This window comes from Suncus etruscus, chromosome 7 (genome assembly GCF_024139225.1).
Source record: "Suncus etruscus isolate mSunEtr1 chromosome 7, mSunEtr1.pri.cur, whole genome shotgun sequence".
Classification (NCBI taxonomy): Eukaryota; Metazoa; Chordata; class Mammalia; order Eulipotyphla; family Soricidae; genus Suncus; species Suncus etruscus.
The window spans coordinates 65,002,067-65,021,870 of NC_064854.1; the positions used below are offsets into that span (position 1 = coordinate 65,002,067).

General features: G+C 37.6%; 1 protein-coding gene and 1 pseudogene across 1 annotated transcript in view; both read left to right on the top strand.

Annotated features, from left to right (window-relative positions):
* The window catches only part of FILIP1 (filamin A interacting protein 1), a 141,669-nt gene extending 131,219 nt beyond the window's left edge, over nt 1-10,450 (top strand). Inside the window, 29 exon segments of the mRNA XM_049776816.1 lie at nt 5,014-5,086; nt 5,088-5,918; nt 5,920-6,069; nt 6,071-6,155; nt 6,158-6,219; nt 6,221-6,310; nt 6,312-6,341; nt 6,343-6,420; nt 6,422-6,511; nt 6,513-6,545; nt 6,547-6,687; nt 6,689-6,838; nt 6,840-6,926; nt 6,929-7,017; nt 7,019-7,169; nt 7,171-7,266; nt 7,269-7,313; nt 7,315-7,371; nt 7,373-7,408; nt 7,411-7,515; nt 7,517-7,654; nt 7,657-7,681; nt 7,684-7,754; nt 7,756-7,809; nt 7,812-7,847; nt 10,228-10,266; nt 10,269-10,361; nt 10,363-10,428; nt 10,430-10,450. Of these exon segments, the coding sequence (XP_049632773.1) occupies nt 5,014-5,086; nt 5,088-5,918; nt 5,920-6,069; nt 6,071-6,155; nt 6,158-6,219; nt 6,221-6,310; nt 6,312-6,341; nt 6,343-6,420; nt 6,422-6,511; nt 6,513-6,545; nt 6,547-6,687; nt 6,689-6,838; nt 6,840-6,926; nt 6,929-7,017; nt 7,019-7,169; nt 7,171-7,266; nt 7,269-7,313; nt 7,315-7,371; nt 7,373-7,408; nt 7,411-7,515; nt 7,517-7,654; nt 7,657-7,681; nt 7,684-7,754; nt 7,756-7,809; nt 7,812-7,847; nt 10,228-10,266; nt 10,269-10,361; nt 10,363-10,428; nt 10,430-10,450 (3,022 nt within the window).
* Nucleotides 8,725-8,839, top strand: LOC126015358 (uncharacterized; annotated as a pseudogene).
* Nucleotides 10,451-19,804: the final 9,354 nt, after the last annotated feature.

Sequence of the window (19,804 nt, forward strand, 5' to 3'; positions counted from 1 at the left end):
CCCTTTTTATCCTCACTACATAGTTTTTCCTTTGAATATATTGATTTCCTTATAAAGGAAATCTTTTCCCTTATAAGGAAAACTATCTCCCATTTAACCTCACTGTATGCTGCTTAAAAAGTGAGCTCGAGTCCAGCTATAGATAAAAATCTTTTGTTTTATTTCTGTGTATCAGAAGTTAGAATTTTAATAAATCAAGATTTATGGGGTTTGGGTTGTCGCTATATGGTTCTTACATGCTTTGCATGTGGTGAGGCTACGAGCTCAATCCCAGCTAACATCCTCACATTACTCTAAAAACAATCCTAGATGCCCACAAGTATATGTTTTACAACCAAGGCATGTGAACAGCTCAGCCAGGTGTGTGACCCCCCACCCCCACCCCATATATCACAGGAGCAGCAAACACCATGAAGGAAAATGGAACAGGACAGAAAATACTGAATAACTATAGCACAAAGCAAAGGAGTGAGTGACAGAAAATATTTTCCTAAAATTCTCTCACTTTATGGGTCTTTGTAATATTTTAAGTTGTTTTGGCTCTAAGTAAAAAGAAAATTCATAAACTATACTTTTTTTTCATTTTTTTTGGGGGGGGAGCCACACCGGCAGTGCCTCAGGGTTTACTCTGGCTGTCTGCTCAGAAATAGCTCCTGGCAGGCACGGGGGACCATATGGGACACCGGGATTACGAACCAACCACCTCTTGGTCCTGGATCGGCTGCTTGCAAGGCAAACGCCCGCTGTGCTATCTCTCCAGGCCCATAAACTATACTTTTAACCTGTGAGAACCATATTTAGTGAAGTCTAAAATATTAGTCATGTGTGTATGTAGATCTGAAAGGTAATCATTTTTCTCACATTTAAAAAGAAAGTTATAATGGATTTAGGAAGTTGTACCTTAATATAATAGATGCTTAGGCACAAAGTTTATGCTTTGCCAAAAATTGTATTAAAAATATTATGACAATCCAAAACAATATCTACCATAACTGCATAATTATGAATTTGATGGGGGTGGAGAGATAGTTCTGGAGGTAAGGCACTTTGCCACTTGCATGCAGAAGATCGGTGGTTCAAATCCCGTCATCCCATATGGTCGCCCCGAGCCTGCCGGGGAGTAATTTCTGAATGTAGAGCCAAGGCGTACCCCTGAGCCGCTGCCGGGTTTGACCCCCAAAACCAAAATAAATAAATAAAAATGAATTTGATGATTAACATTCATGGGTATGTTCCCCCCCCCCCCCAAAATCATTTCTTGGTTCTCAGCCCAATCAGGCCAGCAGCTTCAATATTAAGGCTTGAAGATGCTGGTTCTGGCTCTGGCCCTACAGAGAGGGGATCTCCCCATTTACACTAGAGATGTTCAGAGGGTTCTCTAGGTTCATTCATCAGGTACTGCCTAATGCTTTTCAGAACTTTATTTAAAGAATGTTTCTAGGAATCAGTCTTGGAATACTGTAGTGCGAGGGATAATGTACTAGGGATGAAATTGGGACCATTGACTGAACAATCAACTGCATACACAGCATATGCCTTATATTCTGTACTTTTTCTAGCCCTTTTTCCAATCATTTCTTGCAAAATACTAAACAATCTAACTTATTTCTTAATTTATCATAAACATGACCATAAATTATTCAGGATAAATAAGATACCATAACATGGTAGAGGTAAAATATGTAAAGCCATATAAGGGGCTGTTATAATTTTTCATAGATTTGGGTCTTTGGAGACCTCTGAGGCAGTGTTCAGGGGAACCTGGGGCCCACACCCAGCTGTTCAGCACCCATGCTGGTCCTGATTGTTGAATGCTAGAGTCTAAAGTGCTCCTAGGCCATCAACACTACCCAGTGGCATGCCACAGACCTCCACTAATACCTCATAAAAACATACTAAAGGGCCAAAGAGATATAGCTATGCAGCTAAGGTGTTTGCCCCGGGTTCAGTCCTGGCACCACACTATGCTCACCCAAACTCCTAACAGGAGTGATCCCCTGCCGCTCAAAACCAGAAGCCTCTGAGTATCAGCTGGTTGTGGCTCAAAAACAAACAAAAAACATACCATTAAAATGCATTCTAACACTAGATATGGTAAAAACTATATTTAACTACTTTCTATGATAATTTAATTAATTATTAAAATTGGTACAAAGTAACAGAATTGTTACTCAATTACATATATCCTATTTTTAAAATACTATTCTTAAATACCACAGAACCAAATACATTTTATAAAAGCGAAAACCATATTTTTGTGAATGCCACATTTTCTATAGTGACAAATAATTCCTCCCTAGATAGTTCTTCAATGTAAACAATATGTAATTCAGAGAAACTGAACAAAATATTGCAGAAACAAACAGTTCTGTGTTAACTAAATTCACTTATGTCTATCAACTTTTTGTAAAAAGTTCATTTCATTTTGTCTCCATCAGGTGCTGAATGCATATCAATAACAGAAAAATAGAAAAGAAAACTCCTGTGTTGGATCTTCCTTTTAATCTAAAGTGTTTTTTTTCTCATTTAAAACCATAGGTAGACGGTATAAGGACAAAGTACCTGAATCCCAGCAGCCAGAGTCTGAACTACCAGCATTGCAACTTACCCTATGATTGGAGGCAGATGCCATGTCTCAATTCTTTTTTTTTTTTTTTTTTTTTTTTTGGTTTTTGGGTCACACCTTGCAGCTCAGGGGTTACTTCTGGCTCTTATGCTCAGAAATCGCTCTTGGCAGGCTCAGGGGACCCATATGCCGATGCCGGGGTTTCCAACCACCAATGTTCTGCATGAAAGGCAAATGCCTTACCTCCATGCCATCTCTCTAGTCATGTCTCACTTTCTTCATTGGAGACAAGAGTAGCAGCACATATCTAAGCATTGTTCCTGAGGACCAAATCAAACAACTAAAGCCTAGAATACAGAAGATGCAAACCACTATACATAGTCAGTCATATTGTACAATTTAATTCTGCCCACTGGTTATTTAAGTGAAGTATATTATATATATATAGCTCTTTATCACACTATTTATAATTAATATTTCTATCTCAGATAAACCAACAAATATCTATGACTTCCTTTTTTTTCTATTTTTAATTATGAGAACAATGATGCAAAGAGGACTAAGATAAAGTTACAGTGAAAGGAAACAAATCGCCCACTAAACAGAGTTCTCAGAAGAAATACCCCTTGCTGACGCCTAAAATATTGAACTTACAGTCAAAAAAAACATTAAGAAAAATAGGCAGAACCCATGTACAATTACTTTGTTCACAAGTCCCCTGATTGCTAGTACATTGTAACATTCTTTAGCAATACACAAAGTAACGTAAAGCCATGAGATTTATGTGACTCCTTAACTTTGAAGGCATAGTATTTTTATATATTCATGCACATACCATATTAGTTTAAGTTAACATCAAAAGTTTAGAGTTTTTTTTGGGGGGGATATTCAAAGGGCACAGTAAAAACCAGTGTGTAGAGTGCAAACTATGTTTGCATAGGCCCACCAAAATATGGGGGTCATAGAAAGGAAATAGCCTTGGTCTAAACTAACAAGGAGACCCTATCCCCTGACGTTTCCTGGCACAAGACCAACTCTAGGCTCCAGGCAAAACTATTTTATTCAATCCAAGTCAATTGTCCATAGTGCCAATACAGTTATATTTTTTCATGCAGCCCTATTGTTGGCATCAGGTTTCTGTATTAAAGATCCTGGAATCTGCACATCCTACATTGAAATCAGGCTGGTGTGGAGTATCCTCTAGTTCCCACCTCCCAATTAAGGGGGCAATACAGCAAGCCCTGTCCAGTAAGGAGGTCATTGTTCTTGTTCAGTCTTTTCAGTGTAAGAGAAGTCTCTTTTGAGTAGATCGATGTCAGAGCAGCTGTAGGGTCTTCCTTGGTAGACGATTGCCTCCAGGTGATGTTATAGACAACCCTTGGATGTTTTGTAGATGTCTTCTCTAGATCAGGGGTGAATGAAGAATGCCCATTCTTCTAAGGCTTGTGCCAGGTCTTTATGTCAATGTTCAGGGTGTAAGGTCCCCATTGCAACTACAAGATTTGTGTGTTCCCCCATCTCTATTAGATAGAACTTATTGATATGTATAGTATTTTCCTGTTTTAATGTGCCTAAGCAAACAATAAATAAAGCCACGTGGCATTATCAGAGTATATGAGGCGTAAAACACATCCAACAATACCCATGACTTGGTTCAAACATAAGCATTAAACTGAGGGATTTATTCACACCAAATTCCATATTGAGCAGTTCACAAAGAGAAGATAAAAAGGGGGTGGGTCGTCACTGTATAAGAATATATTCAGCAAAAAGTTATAGCGTCAAGGAAACACCCATAAAATGTTGAAAAGACCATACGTGTCCTTTTTATGCCCTCTTGGAATAGTTGGGTGGGGTGGTTAACTCCAGGGCACTACTTTGGTCTGTAACTTAGGACTCTACAGTATTTAAGTTAGAAAGGGTAAATGAGGAGTAGATGATAGGGGTTAAGAAAGTTAAAGAGAAAATGATCCCTTTGTAGGGATGTGCAAAAGGGCAGTGTACAAAAATGGACATATCTGCATACATAAAAACATAGTTCAATGATAGTGAGTACATATTAATGTATCTTTTGCGCGTGGGAGCGATAGCCCCCATGCAATTTGAAAATATAGACTGAAACGAGATTACCAGTGAATCTGGGAGGCCAGAAGTTCAGAGCCTCACCCCAGACCCTTCCTAAGGAGCTGAATGGATAATGGGGGAAAGCCTAGGGTACCTTCAAGCTCCGCCAAGGGACCCAACTCAATATCTTGACTTCTTACTTTTGATAATATTTATTTGAGTCTTGCCATTTCAGCCCTTGGGTAAGAAAAATTATTTGGTCAAATAATTTTTCAATGTAATACTGAGGCAAGCTTCTATTTTTATGATTAATACTATTAATTCTAATAATACATATAAAGTAGAATATATAGTGACATGTATGAGTATCTCTTACATTCTAGATTGAAAAAGCTCCTTGAACAAGAAAAAGCTTATCAAGCCCACAAAGAAAAGGAAAATGCTAAGCGAACAATAAAAACTAAGAGATGAGCTTGTGAAACTCAAGTCTTTTGCACTCATGCTGGTAGATGAAAGACAAATGCATATTGAGCAACTTGGCCTGCAAAGCCAGAAAGTACAGGATCTTACTCAGAAACTAAGGGAAGAAGAAGAAAAGCTTAGAGCCGTTACCTCCAAGTCCAAAGAAGACAGGCAGAAATTACTCAAGTTAGAAGTAGATTTTGAGCACAAGGCTTCAAGGTTTTCCCAAGAGCATGAAGAGATGAATGCAAAATTGGCAAATCAAGAATGTCACAACAGGCAACTTAGACTCAAGCTGGTTGGTTTAACACAACGAATAGAGGAACTAGAAGAGACGAACAAAAATCTTCAAAAAGCAGAGGAAGAACTTCAGGAATTAAGAGATAAAATTGCCAAAGGGGAATGTGGCAACTCCAGTCTAATGGCAGAGGTGGAAAATCTTCGGAAGCGTGTTCTTGAAATGGAGGGTAAAGATGAGGAGATCACGAAAACTGAATCTCAGTGCAAAGAACTAAAGAAGAAGCTGCAAGAACGAAGAGCATTCACAGTCGTGACTCAAACTTGAAGTTGAGCAGTTACAAAAAGAATGTCTGAACTGGAGAAATTGGAAGAAGCATTCAGCAAAAGTAAACATGAATGTAGCCAGTACATTTGATCTGGAGAAAAGAAAACGAACTTAACCCCCAAAGACCTGTGAATGAGTTGGAGGTGATTAAGACTCGTATTTAAAGAACTAGAATGTTCTGAAAGTAGATTGGAAAAGGCTGAATTAAGCTTAAAGGATGATCTTACAAAATTGAAGTCATTTACTATGATGCTGGTTGACTGAAAGAAAAAATATGATGGAAAAAATAAAGCAAGAAGAGAGAAAAGTTAGATGGTCCTCAATAAAAACTTTTAAGGTGGAGCAAGGGAAGGTTATGGATGTAACTGAAAAATTAATGAAAGAAAGTAAGAAGCTTTTAAAACTGAAATCCTGAAATGGAAGAAAAAGGTATCAACTTGACAAAAGAGAGAGATGAGTTAATAGGCAAGCTGAAAAGTGAAGAAGAAAAATCCTCTGAATAAGCTGCAATGTTAACATGCTGAAGAAGAGATTGGATGGGATAGCGGAAGCAGAGGGAGAAAAGAACAAGAGGAAGATTTTGGAAAGGGTCAGAATTCACTTGCCCAGAAGATAACAAGATTAAGGAATTAACTCTTGAAATTGAAAGACTGAAGAAAGAAACGTCTTCAGCAATTAGAGGTAGGTTGAAGGGGATTTGATGAAGACAGAGGATGAGTATGATCAGCTAGAACAGAAATTCAAAACTGAGCAGGATAAGGCAAAACTTCCTCTCTCGACAGCTGGAAGAGATTACGCACCAAATGGCCAAGAACAAAGCAATAGAGAAAGCAGAGGTTGTGAGTCAGGAAGCCTGAGCTAAGACACAGATTTCGGTTGGAAGAAGCCTAAAAGTCGAGACTTGAAAGCTGAAGTACATGCTCTAACGAGAAGATTCATGAATCTAACTGAACAAGAGGATCAGCTTTCTCAGCTCCAAGTTGATTATTCTGTCCTTCAACAGAGATTTATAGAAGAAGAAAATAAAAACAAAAAATATGGGACAGGAGGTTCTCAGTCTAACCAAAGAATTGGAACTTTAAGCGTTATAGGCCGAGCTCTTAGACCCAGCATGATGAAGAAGAATGGTGGATATTCCTGTTATGTCTACTGGAGTCCAGACTGATGTCAGCAGTGAGGCAAGCAGAGGAAGAGACACCAGCAGTCTTCATACGGAAAACCTTCCAAGAAGAAAATCATATCATGAGTAACCTTCGACAGGTGGGGCCTGAAGAAACCCATGGATAAGATCCTCTGTTCTGGACAGATACCCTCCAGCAGCAAATGAACTCAGCGCAAGAAAGTCTGGATTCCCATGGATGAAAAAGGGAAAATGGGTTGCCAATCACTCAAGAGAAAGGACCTCAAACAAATTCCCAATTCAGGGCACCAGGTGAGCTGGACCTTTCACAAAGCAGGGCCAAGCCCTTACATATTCGAGTCACCCCAGACCATGAGAACAGTACTGCCACCCTTGGAGATAACAAGCCCAACATCTGAAGAGTTTTTTTTCTAGTACACTGTCATTCCTACCTTAGGAAATCAGAAACCAAGGATAACTATTATTTCCATCACCCAAATGTTATGTCTCAAAGCCAAAAAAGCGGAGATAGTACATCTTGGTACTGAACGAGCCATGTCTCCAGTCACTATCACTACATTTTCCCGAGAAATAGACCCCAGAAGGTGGAAGAGGTATGTTTGCAGACAGGCCCCACATCCCCCCATTCAGATAATGACTAAGTCCACATCACCTGTGCCAGCTGAGACAACTGTCTCCCCAGAGTCCCAGGAAATGCCCATAGGAAGGACAGTCCTTCAAAGTCACCCCAGAAAAACAAACTGTCCCCAACTTCAGTTTCGGAAATACAAACTCCAATGCCAACATCATCACCACAGAAGACAATAAAATTCATATTCACTTAGGTTCTCAGTTTAAACGATCCCCAGGGACCTCAACTCTGAAGGAGCAAGTCCAGTTATTACTGTCGACCTGTCAGCGTGACTGCTGAAAAAGAGGTTCCCACTGGCACGGTCCTTCGCTCTCCCAGGAATCATCCTTTCCTCACGATCTGGCTCCAGCAAAGTGATGAGCACTATCACTATCACACCAGATCACAATCCTCATCCTCCCGAGGAACTCAATCAGTGGTGAAGGTAGAAGTTCCAAAGATTGGGATTAGGAGGAGGATTATAGTAAGAATAACCCAAAGTCCCCAATTCAAATTAGGGATCTTGCTATGCCTCGACCCCTCAAAAAGAGATATTTATATTCACCAAAAATAAAATAAAAATTAAAGTATTCTAATACTTTGATTAAAATTTTTTAAAATTAATTATTTATGCAAATTATCTGGAGCCCCTAAATCTTTGTAAAGATAGCCATACTGTCAATATGATAATAAGTTTTAAATTTGATTAGTGTGTTTGAAATGTCTTTTAGATATGATTAATTAGGAGAATGGCCCAATATATAGAAATGATTAAACACATATACCTTGATTATATTTCTATTAATCTGAAATATCCACTTTGTGACTATAAATTGGGTAAGTCATACTTTATTCCAAAAATAGTTTTCAGATTTTATGTCTATAAAAGTGAGTTTATAAATTATTTAATTACAGTATAATTGCAGAAAGTAGGTGCATGACAAAGTTAGCTGGATAGAAGTAGCTTATTATTTTAAAGGAGCATTTTCAAAGTATAAAAATCAGATCTTAAAAATAAATATTTCCAGAGATGAATTTTATTTATTGTTTTATGTTTGTTTTGTTTTGGGGCACACCAGTGATGCTCAGGGGTTACTTTTGGCTATGCAGTCAGAAATCAACTACTCCTGGCTTGGGGGACACTATAGAATGGTGGAGGATTGAACCATGGTGTTTCCTAGACTTAGCAATGCACAAAGGCAGACACCCCTTACCTCTTAAAGATGGATTTTAAATAAATACCTACTTAATTAAAATAATTTAGTAATAAGATTATGGGAGAAGGTACTATTTGATATTAAATAATACCTTTAGGGTGCTCGCTTCGGCAGCACTATACTAAAATTGGAACAATACAGAGAAGATTAGCATGGCCTCCTGCTCAAGGATGACACATAATTATTCTAATGCATAGTTTGGAAATACATTTTGACACTGAAGGACAGGAGAGATAGTACAGCAGTCCAGGCCACTTGCCTTGCAATGCAACTGACCTAGATTCAATTCTCCAGCACCTAATATGGCATTCTGAAGTAGGACTAATCTAATGTGCCACAGAAGCCAGGAGCTAAGCCTGATCATTGCTGTGTATAGGTCCCAATTCCCAAAGTAGATAAACATGAGAGACATTAAGCCCTTATTAATTTACTAATTGTGGTTAATATTTTCATATCTTCAATAAAATTTATCTTATTATTTTTTTATGCTGGACTTTGTACCAGAACATCTATACATATAAGGCAAATTATACTACCATTGAGCTATATCTCAAGGCAGTTTACCTTACTTCAATTCTTCTGTGCCTGTAAAACTTATGGCAAAACTTCAAAAGTGAAAAGTATTAGTTGCTTTGCAAGTAAAAATTGTTCACTACAGGAGGCCCAAATAGCATTCAGACTTTCTCATTCCTCTAAACGTCTCAACTTCCTTTCTTAGGTCATACAGCTACATAGGGATTTTTTTTTTTGTTCTGCTGGGTGTTTAAGAAAAGATATATGAAGCTCTAAGTTGTAACTTAGAGCAGATTTTCTGCAGCAAAATTTAATTTACATTTTAAGGGTCAAATCAAAATAGTGTTACTTTTCTATACGTAAAATTTTCTGAGTAAATATTAATTTACATATATAAATAGGATTTTAAAACAGCTAAGACATGTTACTTAATATATGTTAGACTCCATAAAATGGAAGACAACAAAAACTTTGGCACATTCAGGCCCTGAATTTGACCCCTTGCACTGCAAAAAGTGAAGTAGAGGTGGGAGGTATATGATTTAGACTCACCATAAGAAAATACAGCAACAATGTTCAGAGCATTTTCAAAAAGGAGGGTGTCGTTGGTAACTACAATGATTAAGAAAGAAGTCTGTACTCATCTAGAAGAAGAGAGCTGCTCCTTTGCAAAGTGGGTAAGGACTTGCCCTTGCAGCCAACTCAGGTTTGACTGCCTGGCATGCTATTATGGGCCCCAAAGTACTGCCAGGAGTGATCCCTGAGTGCAGAGCCAGGATCAGTGTGTGGAACCCCCCATCCTTCAAAAATGACAAAGAAAGTCAAGCTCAGTTAAGTAGGAATAGTAGGAGTAAAGTGCCTGAGTTGTATACCCAATAGGAATGGCATTCATCTCAGTAAAGGTTATTAGGGACTTGAAATACGTTTGACATTGATGTTACAGGAAAGAGAGGCATGCAGGCAGAAATGGGTACTGACTCCAGGATTCTAGCAGCAATTTTACCTAGGCAGTAGGGGGTGAGGAAACATACCCAAAAATCTCTCTATATGTTGCCCTATTTTATTGTTTGTTTGTTTTTCTTTTCACAGTCAGGACAAGATGGGTCATCCCAGCGGCCTACACCCACCCCGCAATTCCTATGTCAAAAGGCCCCCCCCCCCCTTATGAAAGCAGGAAAGCAGTAGTGGCAGTCCAGGAGCGGGGAAATCTGACTAAACTCGACGCCTCGAGCTGAGACTCAGTCTATGAAAATAGAGCTGAAGAAATCTGCAGCCAGCAGCGCTCTCTCTCCTTGGAGGGGGAAAAGGTTGAGGGCAGTGGTATAGAGGAGGTATATTGTGCCCAAGTTACTGCTCGCCCTGTAACAGCCTTCATCTGTTTGTGCCAACTCCACCTCCATGTGCTAATTTATGATCTCCAGCATCTTGTTCATAAAAGTAATCAACTGATGGCTCTGTGTCTTCTCTACTTTTGTGATGTGTGTTGCTGCTGGATAACAGACACAACTACCATTTATTCTGCCTTGCATTTTGCTGAGAGTGCTGGGCCTGAGGCAAGATCTGGCTTCAAGGCCCAGTTTCACTTCTAAAAAAGAAATCCAATCACTCAATCAATCTCTCTGAGCTTCAGTTTCTTCATCAATAAGATGTGAAGCTGGATCACATCCTCTCCAAAACTGGCTCATATTAACTATTTAGAAGTCATTTCAGTAGGCTGGTTCCACAATAATCAACTTTTCAAAATTTCTATTATGCATTTGGAAGTAGGTTAGCAATTGCTATTTGCCTCTACCAAATCCTATATTTGCTTCAGGTGCTAGAAAAAAATTCCTATGAATGGGTCTGGATTTTTGATATTAAATAAATAGTATTCAAAATGATTTCAGGATATAATTTAAATGTAAACTAAAATAGAAAAATATGGAACCCTAAAAGCAGAGTTATACTTATTTGTGTGTCTATGCATATTATAATTTTGACCATTTCTAAAACAATCCCTAATTTTTTAGACAATAACTTTAGAACCACTAGTGTCAAATTCATTCCCAATTGTTTAAATTGTTTAAATTGGTTGATAAGTGATTCTTTCTAGCTCAATGGATATTACAATCATTAGAAAATAGAAAACTATATTCTGTTGTATTCATGTCAATAAGAAAGAAATGACATCACACATAGCTTAACTAAATTCAAATGTAATTTCTGCAATTAACTGTGGACTTTACTTACAAATTTAGAACTAGTTCATGATTTTGGATGTGTGTGGATATGATATGTGTGCCTGTATGTGTGGAGTGAATTATATGTGTTTTACTTGTGCTTTTTGTCATAAGTAATTTTTTTATCTATTTTAAGCATGTTCCAATAAACATGCATTCAGTCCCTGAATGCAGTGCAGGGTGTCTTTGTGAGAAGTTAATCATAGTGACCAGGACATTGTGCTTCTGAGTCAAATCATCACAAATGAGCCCAAAGCTCCACAATTAGCTTGTGATGTAGGTCTCACAGATGCAGCACCTGTATAGTATTTTTAGTAGTTGTTGAATTTATAAAAATACAATAATTTTTAAGTCATAGGTTATTATTATTTTATTTCTGAACTGTGAGAGTGCCAAGTTTTTTTTTTGAATAGTGTCTACTCTTGATATTTGCGGGAAGACATTTTGTTTTTGAAAGATCTAATTTTAAGTTTTAGTTCCTTGATCATCATATATAATAGAGGCTCTTCTCTGAGCTCTTTCCTCTCAGATTTCTTACCTTTTGCAGAATTTGAACTTGAGTTGTATTAGGGTGACAGAGGTCATGCTGTCTGCAATCATTTTCATCACATCTCCATTGAATAGAGCTTCATTTGATCTCAGCATTTATATGACAAAATATTGAATAGATGATATAGTAAATGTGTCATAATGGGATGCACGATAGGAAAGACTTAGAAAAAGTATTTCAAGAACTGATCTGAACAAAGTTATACAATATATCCTGCCAGTTTGAATACCAAACTATGTTTTTATCCAAAAGGAGTTTTTCCCACTTGTAAAATTGTGAATCCATTTCTTTAAAAGAGAAAAGAACATGTAAGGATAATCAGTGCCACCTCGTGGCATTTAGAGTAATGTACTGCATCACAACAAAGCAAATACATTTGTCAAAGAATGAAACATTTGATTCTACCTGCTATTCTTCAGTAACTTTTATATTATTTTCTGATTTTACTATTAGTGCTGCAGTCTTTTCTTTTACCTGCTCCCCATTTTCACACACTGGTTTCTAGCTGCAAGTTTATACATCACTGTTAATGCTCTGAAAGCTTCAACAGCCTAGGTACAGGATGTTTACACATCTGCATCTTGGAACAGGACCACCTACAAAGTACTAGTATTAAGAAAATTTGGCAGAACATGTGTTCTGCTTTTAAAAAGAAGAACATGTGTTCTTGCTTTTTAAAAAACATAAAGAGCAAATGCCATGGCCATTTTACTTTGAAATTTTGGAGCATCTCTATGTTAAATGGCTAGCTTTGTTTTAAACCACCTACTAGAAATGAAATCCCCTAAAGATTCAAGATGGAGTGGCATAGGGGTGTGGGGAAGGTGGAGAGGATAACCTACCACTCTAACAGATGCTTGCATTTGAGAATGTATAATACTTTAAAATATGCGATATAATGTGTTTTATAAGAGTGAGTGGGATTAAAGGATTAGTTTTTTCCTGTGCCGGAAACTATTGTGTAGTGAAACACTCATCTAGAAATTCCCCTAAACTGAGAGGTTGCCTTTCCACAAATTTTGATATGGGGTGCTCTCTGGGGACCTGCATCAGCTTGCACAGCTACAGAAAAAGTGCCTCCACCCTTCCTCAGAGGCACTTTATTCATTTTTTTTTAATATCGTTATTTAAGCACCATGATTCAAACATGATTATAGTTGGGTTTCAGTTATAAAAAGAGCACTTCAGCAGTGCAACATTCCTACCACCAATGGCCCCTCCTCCACCCCGTGCCTGTATTCCAGACATGCATTCTATTTCTCTCACTGAGAGGCATTTTAAAGGTGAACATCTCAGCATGGTTCAGTAAGTGGATAACAGGGAACCCCCAAAATGTTCCCTGTAAGGGATCTCTAGCCCTAAGATATTGATCATTTCTTGAAAATAGATCTTCCCTGGTAGGTCATCTGCTTAAACAGGATTAAACAAATTTTACAAATAAAGCACAACCACTTACTTCAATGCTTCTTTTCTTATCTCCACACCCCTAACTTGTTTCCTCTTCTGTAACCTGAGTTCTTTGTACAATGCGCACAGCTTACTTTTTAAATTGCTTTCTGTCTGCTTGTCAATTTTAAATCTTTATATTGGCTATCTCGTGGAGGACATTTCAGTCCTGTCTTTTTACCTGTTTTGGTTCTTTGGTTTTGTTTGTGACTCAAACCCACCGTCTCACACAAGCAAAGCATTCACTCTGCCACTGAGCTACAAATTTACATTGTTTTTGTATTAATCCCCTTGAGCTCCCTTCCACTTTGCTGTAAATGGCCCATTTCATTTTTTTTTAATAGCTGAATAGTATTCTCCCTATTGTAACTGTATTACATCTTTATGCAATCTGTTGATGAGACTTTTGTTTCCTATATTTTTCGCTATTGTAATAATATGCAATAAACATTGAGGCTGACTATAACTTTTTGCGTTGTTATATATTCTTCTGATAGATACCAGAAGTATGAAAGTAGGTTGATCTGAGCCTCAGTTCTTTCCAAACAGTATACAAAATTGGTGGCACAATGTACATTTCTCAGCTGCAGAGTGGATCCATTTTTCTTCATACCCTTCAACTCCCTTGATCCATTTTGATCGCAAATCATTTCCTGGGTGTGAAATGGTTTCCTACTGTGTGTTTTGATTTGCAACTTCCTTTATAATCAGTAATGGTGAGCATCCTTTTAGGTACTTATCCACATCTATTATTTCTGGTAACGTCTTTATTTATATCTTCAGTTCCATATTTTGGATTGGAATAGTACTTTTGCTATATGCTATAAAGTTCTTTTATAGACTCCTTTGGTATGAAATCTTTATTGGATGTATGCTTCTGCAACATACTCTTTCCCCCATTGAGTCATTCATCATTTGTATATTATTATAATTTTCATTACCTTACTAAGGTAATAAAATTTCCTTTATGTTACTGTATCAAACAATGATGGGAGTACATAATGTTTTGAATACTTTGACTGATGGTTGAGTATCTGTTTTTGCTGTGGTGTTCACTAGGTTTTGCCTCACTCAGACCGTTAATACTTGCAAATGTGGCTGCAGTGTTAACCTTTTTAGATGTGGGGCTTTTTCATATGTGCCTTCAAGAACAAGTACCAGTTAGGATTACACAAGTAATTAACCAGCATTTACAAGGATTATCAAGTACTAGTTAAGAAGGACAGTTAGGTTCTAGTGTTTGCTGGGATCACCTGTAATGTCCTCAAGTGTTCATCACAAAGATCACGAATTTTGGCCAATGATACTCTCACATCTTTTTATTTTCCACCAGGAGTTGCACCTGATTTTGTGATGTTTGCATACAATTGGTTTGCAGTATATTGTAAATTGCTTGCAGGGTTGCCAGGCTCAAATAGCAGAACTGCCTGGATCATGCTTGGTACATGTGGGGCACTGGGGACTAGATATTTATGATATTTGCTTGTGGGGCTCTATGAGACTGTGTTGTTCAATCCAGGCCCTTATATTCTCTTTTGCCATTCAAAAACACCTTTAAAATTTAATATTCTTTACCATTTGTATATCATGAACTTGTCTTGCTTTGGGGCTGAATCAAAAATATTTCTAATGCTAATATTTGAAGCATTTCATCTTATGATTTGGGGGTTCTTATATCCAGGCCCGAAACTCATTTTGAATCTATTTTTGTAGATGGGGTTAGAGTAGTTCAGTTTCATTCCCCTTACATGTGGACTGTCCCAATTTTCCAATACAATTTATTACAGAGACTTTTTTCTTTTGTCCATTGGATAGTACTAGATCTGCTGACATAAAATTAAATGCTGATTTAATATTTCTGACTTTTCACTATTAACCATGTTGATCTGTGTATCCTATTTGATTGAAATGCATCCATTCTTTAATAGGGGTCATTCCTGGAAATTGCTCGGGTTAATGTGAACCTGGTGTTGCTTAGAGGCCACCACAGGGCCACACCTGGTAATATGGATAGAAAGAGGGGACTATAGGCTGTCACTCTTGGGCCTCAACCAAGTAATATGTACTCTAACTCTTGACCAACAATATCCCCAGTCATCATAATCATATCATTTTTGTTTGGTTGACTGTTTTGTTTTTGTTTTTGTTTTTTGTTTTTCGGGCCACACCGGTTTGATGCTCAGGGGTTATTCTCCTGGCTAAGTGCTCAGAAATTGCCCCTGGTTGGGGGAACCACATGGGACGTTTGGGGATCAAACCCGGGTCCTTCCTAGGCTAGCTCTTGCAAGGCAGACACCTTACCTCTAGCACCACCTCGTCGGCCCCTGGTTTTTGTTTTTGGGGGCCCCCCCCACACCAGAGATACTCAGAGCTTACTCCTGGCCTCTACACTAGGGGATCACTCTTATTGGGGTCAGGGGACCACATTATATATGGTGCAGTGATCAAATCAGTGTTGACTGTGTGCAAGGTAAGAGTCCTACCTGTTATGCTATTCCATGTCCCCCATTATACAGTTTAGTTTGCTGTTGCTCTGTAGTATAGTTTGAAATAAGGTAATATTATATTATATTTTTCTTTTCTTCCTCTGGATTGTTCTAGCAATGAAAAGTTCTTTTATGATTCCATATAATCCTAGTATTTTTATTACTGTTTCCTTAGATGTATTATTTGACTTTGGATTGATATTGCATTAAATCTGTGTATTTCTCTTGGTTAAATGAACATTTCCTGTCTATACCAGTTTTTCCTATTCTTGTACAGTCAATGTTTTTCTCTTTCTATGTCTGATTCTTATATCTTCTTTAGTTTTCTCTCTCTCTTTATAAATCAGTGCCAGTGCTTCATCCCAGGACCTCATACATGGGAGGTATGATCTTTATTGCTGAGACACAATCTATATTCCATTTTTAATTTTCAGTCTTCTTAGTATAAGTTTTTCACCCTCATTTTTAAAAGTCTTTTAGTTAGTTTAAATCTATAACTTCTAAGTGGAGTTGTCTTTCTTAATTTCTTTTTATTCCATTGTTCTTTATATAGAAAGCATCTGCCTTGTTGTATATTATTTTTTGTAACAGTCACTTTCCAATATTCATTGTTCATAATGCTTTTTATTGGAGTCTTTGGGAATTTCCTCTATATTTTACTCTACAAATAACAACAGTGATACTCTTTCTTAAATCTGACTTTTATTTCTTGCTACCCTAATGGCTCTAGTCAGGTATTTTGCTGAAATTTGCAGGAATACTTTTTAATGAACAATAACTGATGAATGAAAATGGAGCCCTTCTGGAGACATTTGAGCATATCTACTGTTTGAGTCAGGAGTCATCTAGGTCCTTTTGTTTGAATGCTCCAAACTATGAAGTGAATTTTCTTCATTTTATCCTAGAGTTTTGCATTTTGTCTCATAAAGATTCTCAAAGTAATCTCTGATGATCCTTTAAACTTTCTGTGGTATCTGTTGTAATGTCCCCCTTTCATTTCAGATTCAGTTTGCTAGAGTTCACTATTTACCTATTTGTGAAGTCTTGCTAGTGATTTATTGATCTTGTTGTTTGTATTCAAAGAATCAGGTCTTGATTTTATTGACCTCTTGTCTTATGTATACTGGAATTCTAGTTAATTTATTCTCTTAGTTTTATTTTTTTCTCCCTTCCTGAATGCTTTAAGCACCTTTTATTGGTGATTTTTCCAATTTCTTTAAAGCTGTCGTAGTTAATATATTTATGTAGATTCTTTCTTTCTTCCTCAACTATGCATGTATAGTTATGAACTTTCCTAACACACACCATTTTTGCATGTCACCAAGCTCTAGTAAGCAGTGTCTTCATTTTTGTCTTGTTTCAGAAAATTTTAATTTCCACTTTAATCTTTCTTTCTGACCACTGATTGTTCAGTAACAATCTATTTAATGTTTAGGAGTTTGAGTTTTTTTATTTTTTGTTTATTATTAACTCCTATTTTCAGTTCATCACAATCTGAACGATAATTGGTATGATTTATATCCTCTTGACTTTGTGGAGATATGCTTTTGTGTCCACTACCATGTGGTCTATCTTGGAGAACATAAAATGTAACATGAAGTGTACCATGTGCATTTTAATATTACCATATGCATTGCTAATGTACACATATGCATTTCTTCTCCAAATATTTATGTGCTAATTTCCTTCTCTTCAGTGTTTTTCCTTCAAACCAAGTTTTTTACTGAGCTTCAGTCTAGTAAATTTAATGCGAGGTACAACAGAGAAGTGCTAAATCTCGAATACTATCAATGTCTTTCTTCAAGTCTGTTAGTAATTGTCTTAAATGTTTTTCTACTCTTTCATTGGTTGGCCCTTACATTTAGGAGTGTGAGTTCTTCCTTTATATATCTCTCATGATCATCGAAAAAATGGTCCTTAGTAGACTAAAGATTTTGTCGTCTGATGCTATAGCCACCAAGTCTTTTTCAGCATTATTAGCTTGAAATATTGTTTTTCAACCTTTGACTTTGAATTCTACTGTTCTACTCTGATGATTCCAATATGTTCTTGAGAGCAGCAGAATGTTGGGCTCACTTTTCTAATTCATCCTTGACCACTCCTGTGACTATTTTAAAATAAGAATTAAGAATGGAAGATGCATTGTGGCAGCCACGTTATTGGAGGTGAGCTACTACGGCCAAGAAGGGTAGAGCCTGTTCGTAGCCAGCAGGCCTTCCCAAACTGCTGATGCCTCTGAACCGACTCAGAAGCATCTGCGGAAATCAGATCATCGGAGGTGAGCTGGATGCCTCCATAAGAAGAATGGAGGCCTCACCGATCACAGGCTACCACCTTCAAGAGATTCTACCTGACACGCCCTGAACCATCTGTGAAAGCCACGTGATTTGGAGGTGAGCTGAAACCTTCCAAGAAGGGTGGAGCCAGAGGAGCCCAGTTCAGGTGGTCAGCAAGCTGCAGTTTCGCAAGCCACATGTGGCTCTTTACACCTTTTTAATGTGGTTCTTCTGTGTGCCGGGTGGCTGCTCCAGGAGTCAGGACTCTGCTCCTAGCCTCCATCAGTGCACGCCCCGTGTGGCTCTCAAAATAAATTTCAATCATGGTTTTGGCGATATTTGGCTCAATTGAAAATAAAAGGTTGCCTACCACTGGCCCAGTCCATCCACTTTGCTTGATGGCCACGCACATCTCCTAGTCAATAGCACAACATGCAGAAAACATCACAGTACAGATATGACAATGGGGAAAACAACACAGGACAACACCATGCATAGAGAATAAAGATGGCAGCTTTAATGACCTGAAAAGTGACAACTACTTATTTAGCCTCTCAGATAAGGAGTTTAGCAAAGAAATATTCATTAAAAGTCACAGAATGGAGAAAAGTTGAGCCACTCATTACTGGGAAAATTGCAACAGTGGCACATGCCTGAAAACTTGTGGCCACCACCACAGAGTGCAGCCTTGCCTCCAGGACAGGATGCAGAGAGGCAAAGACCACATCATTGGGTAAACCACAAGCATGCCCTGTAGTACTTTTACACAATGAAATACGATGTAGCTATTAGAAAAAAATTCAAGTCATGATATTTGCTTATGCATGGATGGACACGGAGATTATTATGTCAGCACATGGGTCTGAGGAGAGGAATAGATATAGAATAATATCACTCATTTATGGATATAAGCAAAATAAAAGACAATATGGTAACAATATCCAGAGACAATAGAGATGAGAACCAGGAGAACCTGTCTATAGTAAGAAGCTTGCTATAGGAGAAGTGAGTGCAGTTAGAGTAGAGATGGGTTTACTCTGACACTTAGAATTCAAACTGATTACTCTGGACAAGAACTGGTTGCTAAAAGGGGATAAAGTGACATGCATGGCATCCCTTTATTAACAGTAGTGCAAGTAGGAAAACATATACTGAAAATAAACCAGAAAACAAACTACTACCTGTGCAAATACCGAGATCTCTAGCTACTGAGGCACTGATTTTATCATCACGACCTGAGCAGAAAGTTTTCAGACAGCACAAAAGAACCTAGGAAGAGAACAAGGCATGTATCAGAGCCTATAGTTATTCCTATGACAGTATGCTTCAAGGATGGAGAAAACCCTTTATCTCTTAGGCCAAGGGAATCTCCCGTTCTAATCTCCCCAATATTTACTGCTGCCTATGCAAAAAAAGCTACAAATAAAATTTTTTGTTATTGCTTGTTATTGATATTGTTTTTTTTTCTTTCTTTGTGTTCTTGTTTTGTTTTTATCTTCAAGGACCATGGGTATTGTTTGGTTTGTCTTTATTGCTGTGGTGCTTTTCAGGTTCTTTTGGTTGATTTTTTTATATTTTGTCCTAGGTTTTATGTTTTTCTTCCCTTTTTCCCATTTTTTCTTAAATTGGTATAGTACTCTAGACACGGGATTCTTCCCGTTTCTTTCTTGTTTTATTCTTAACCCCCCT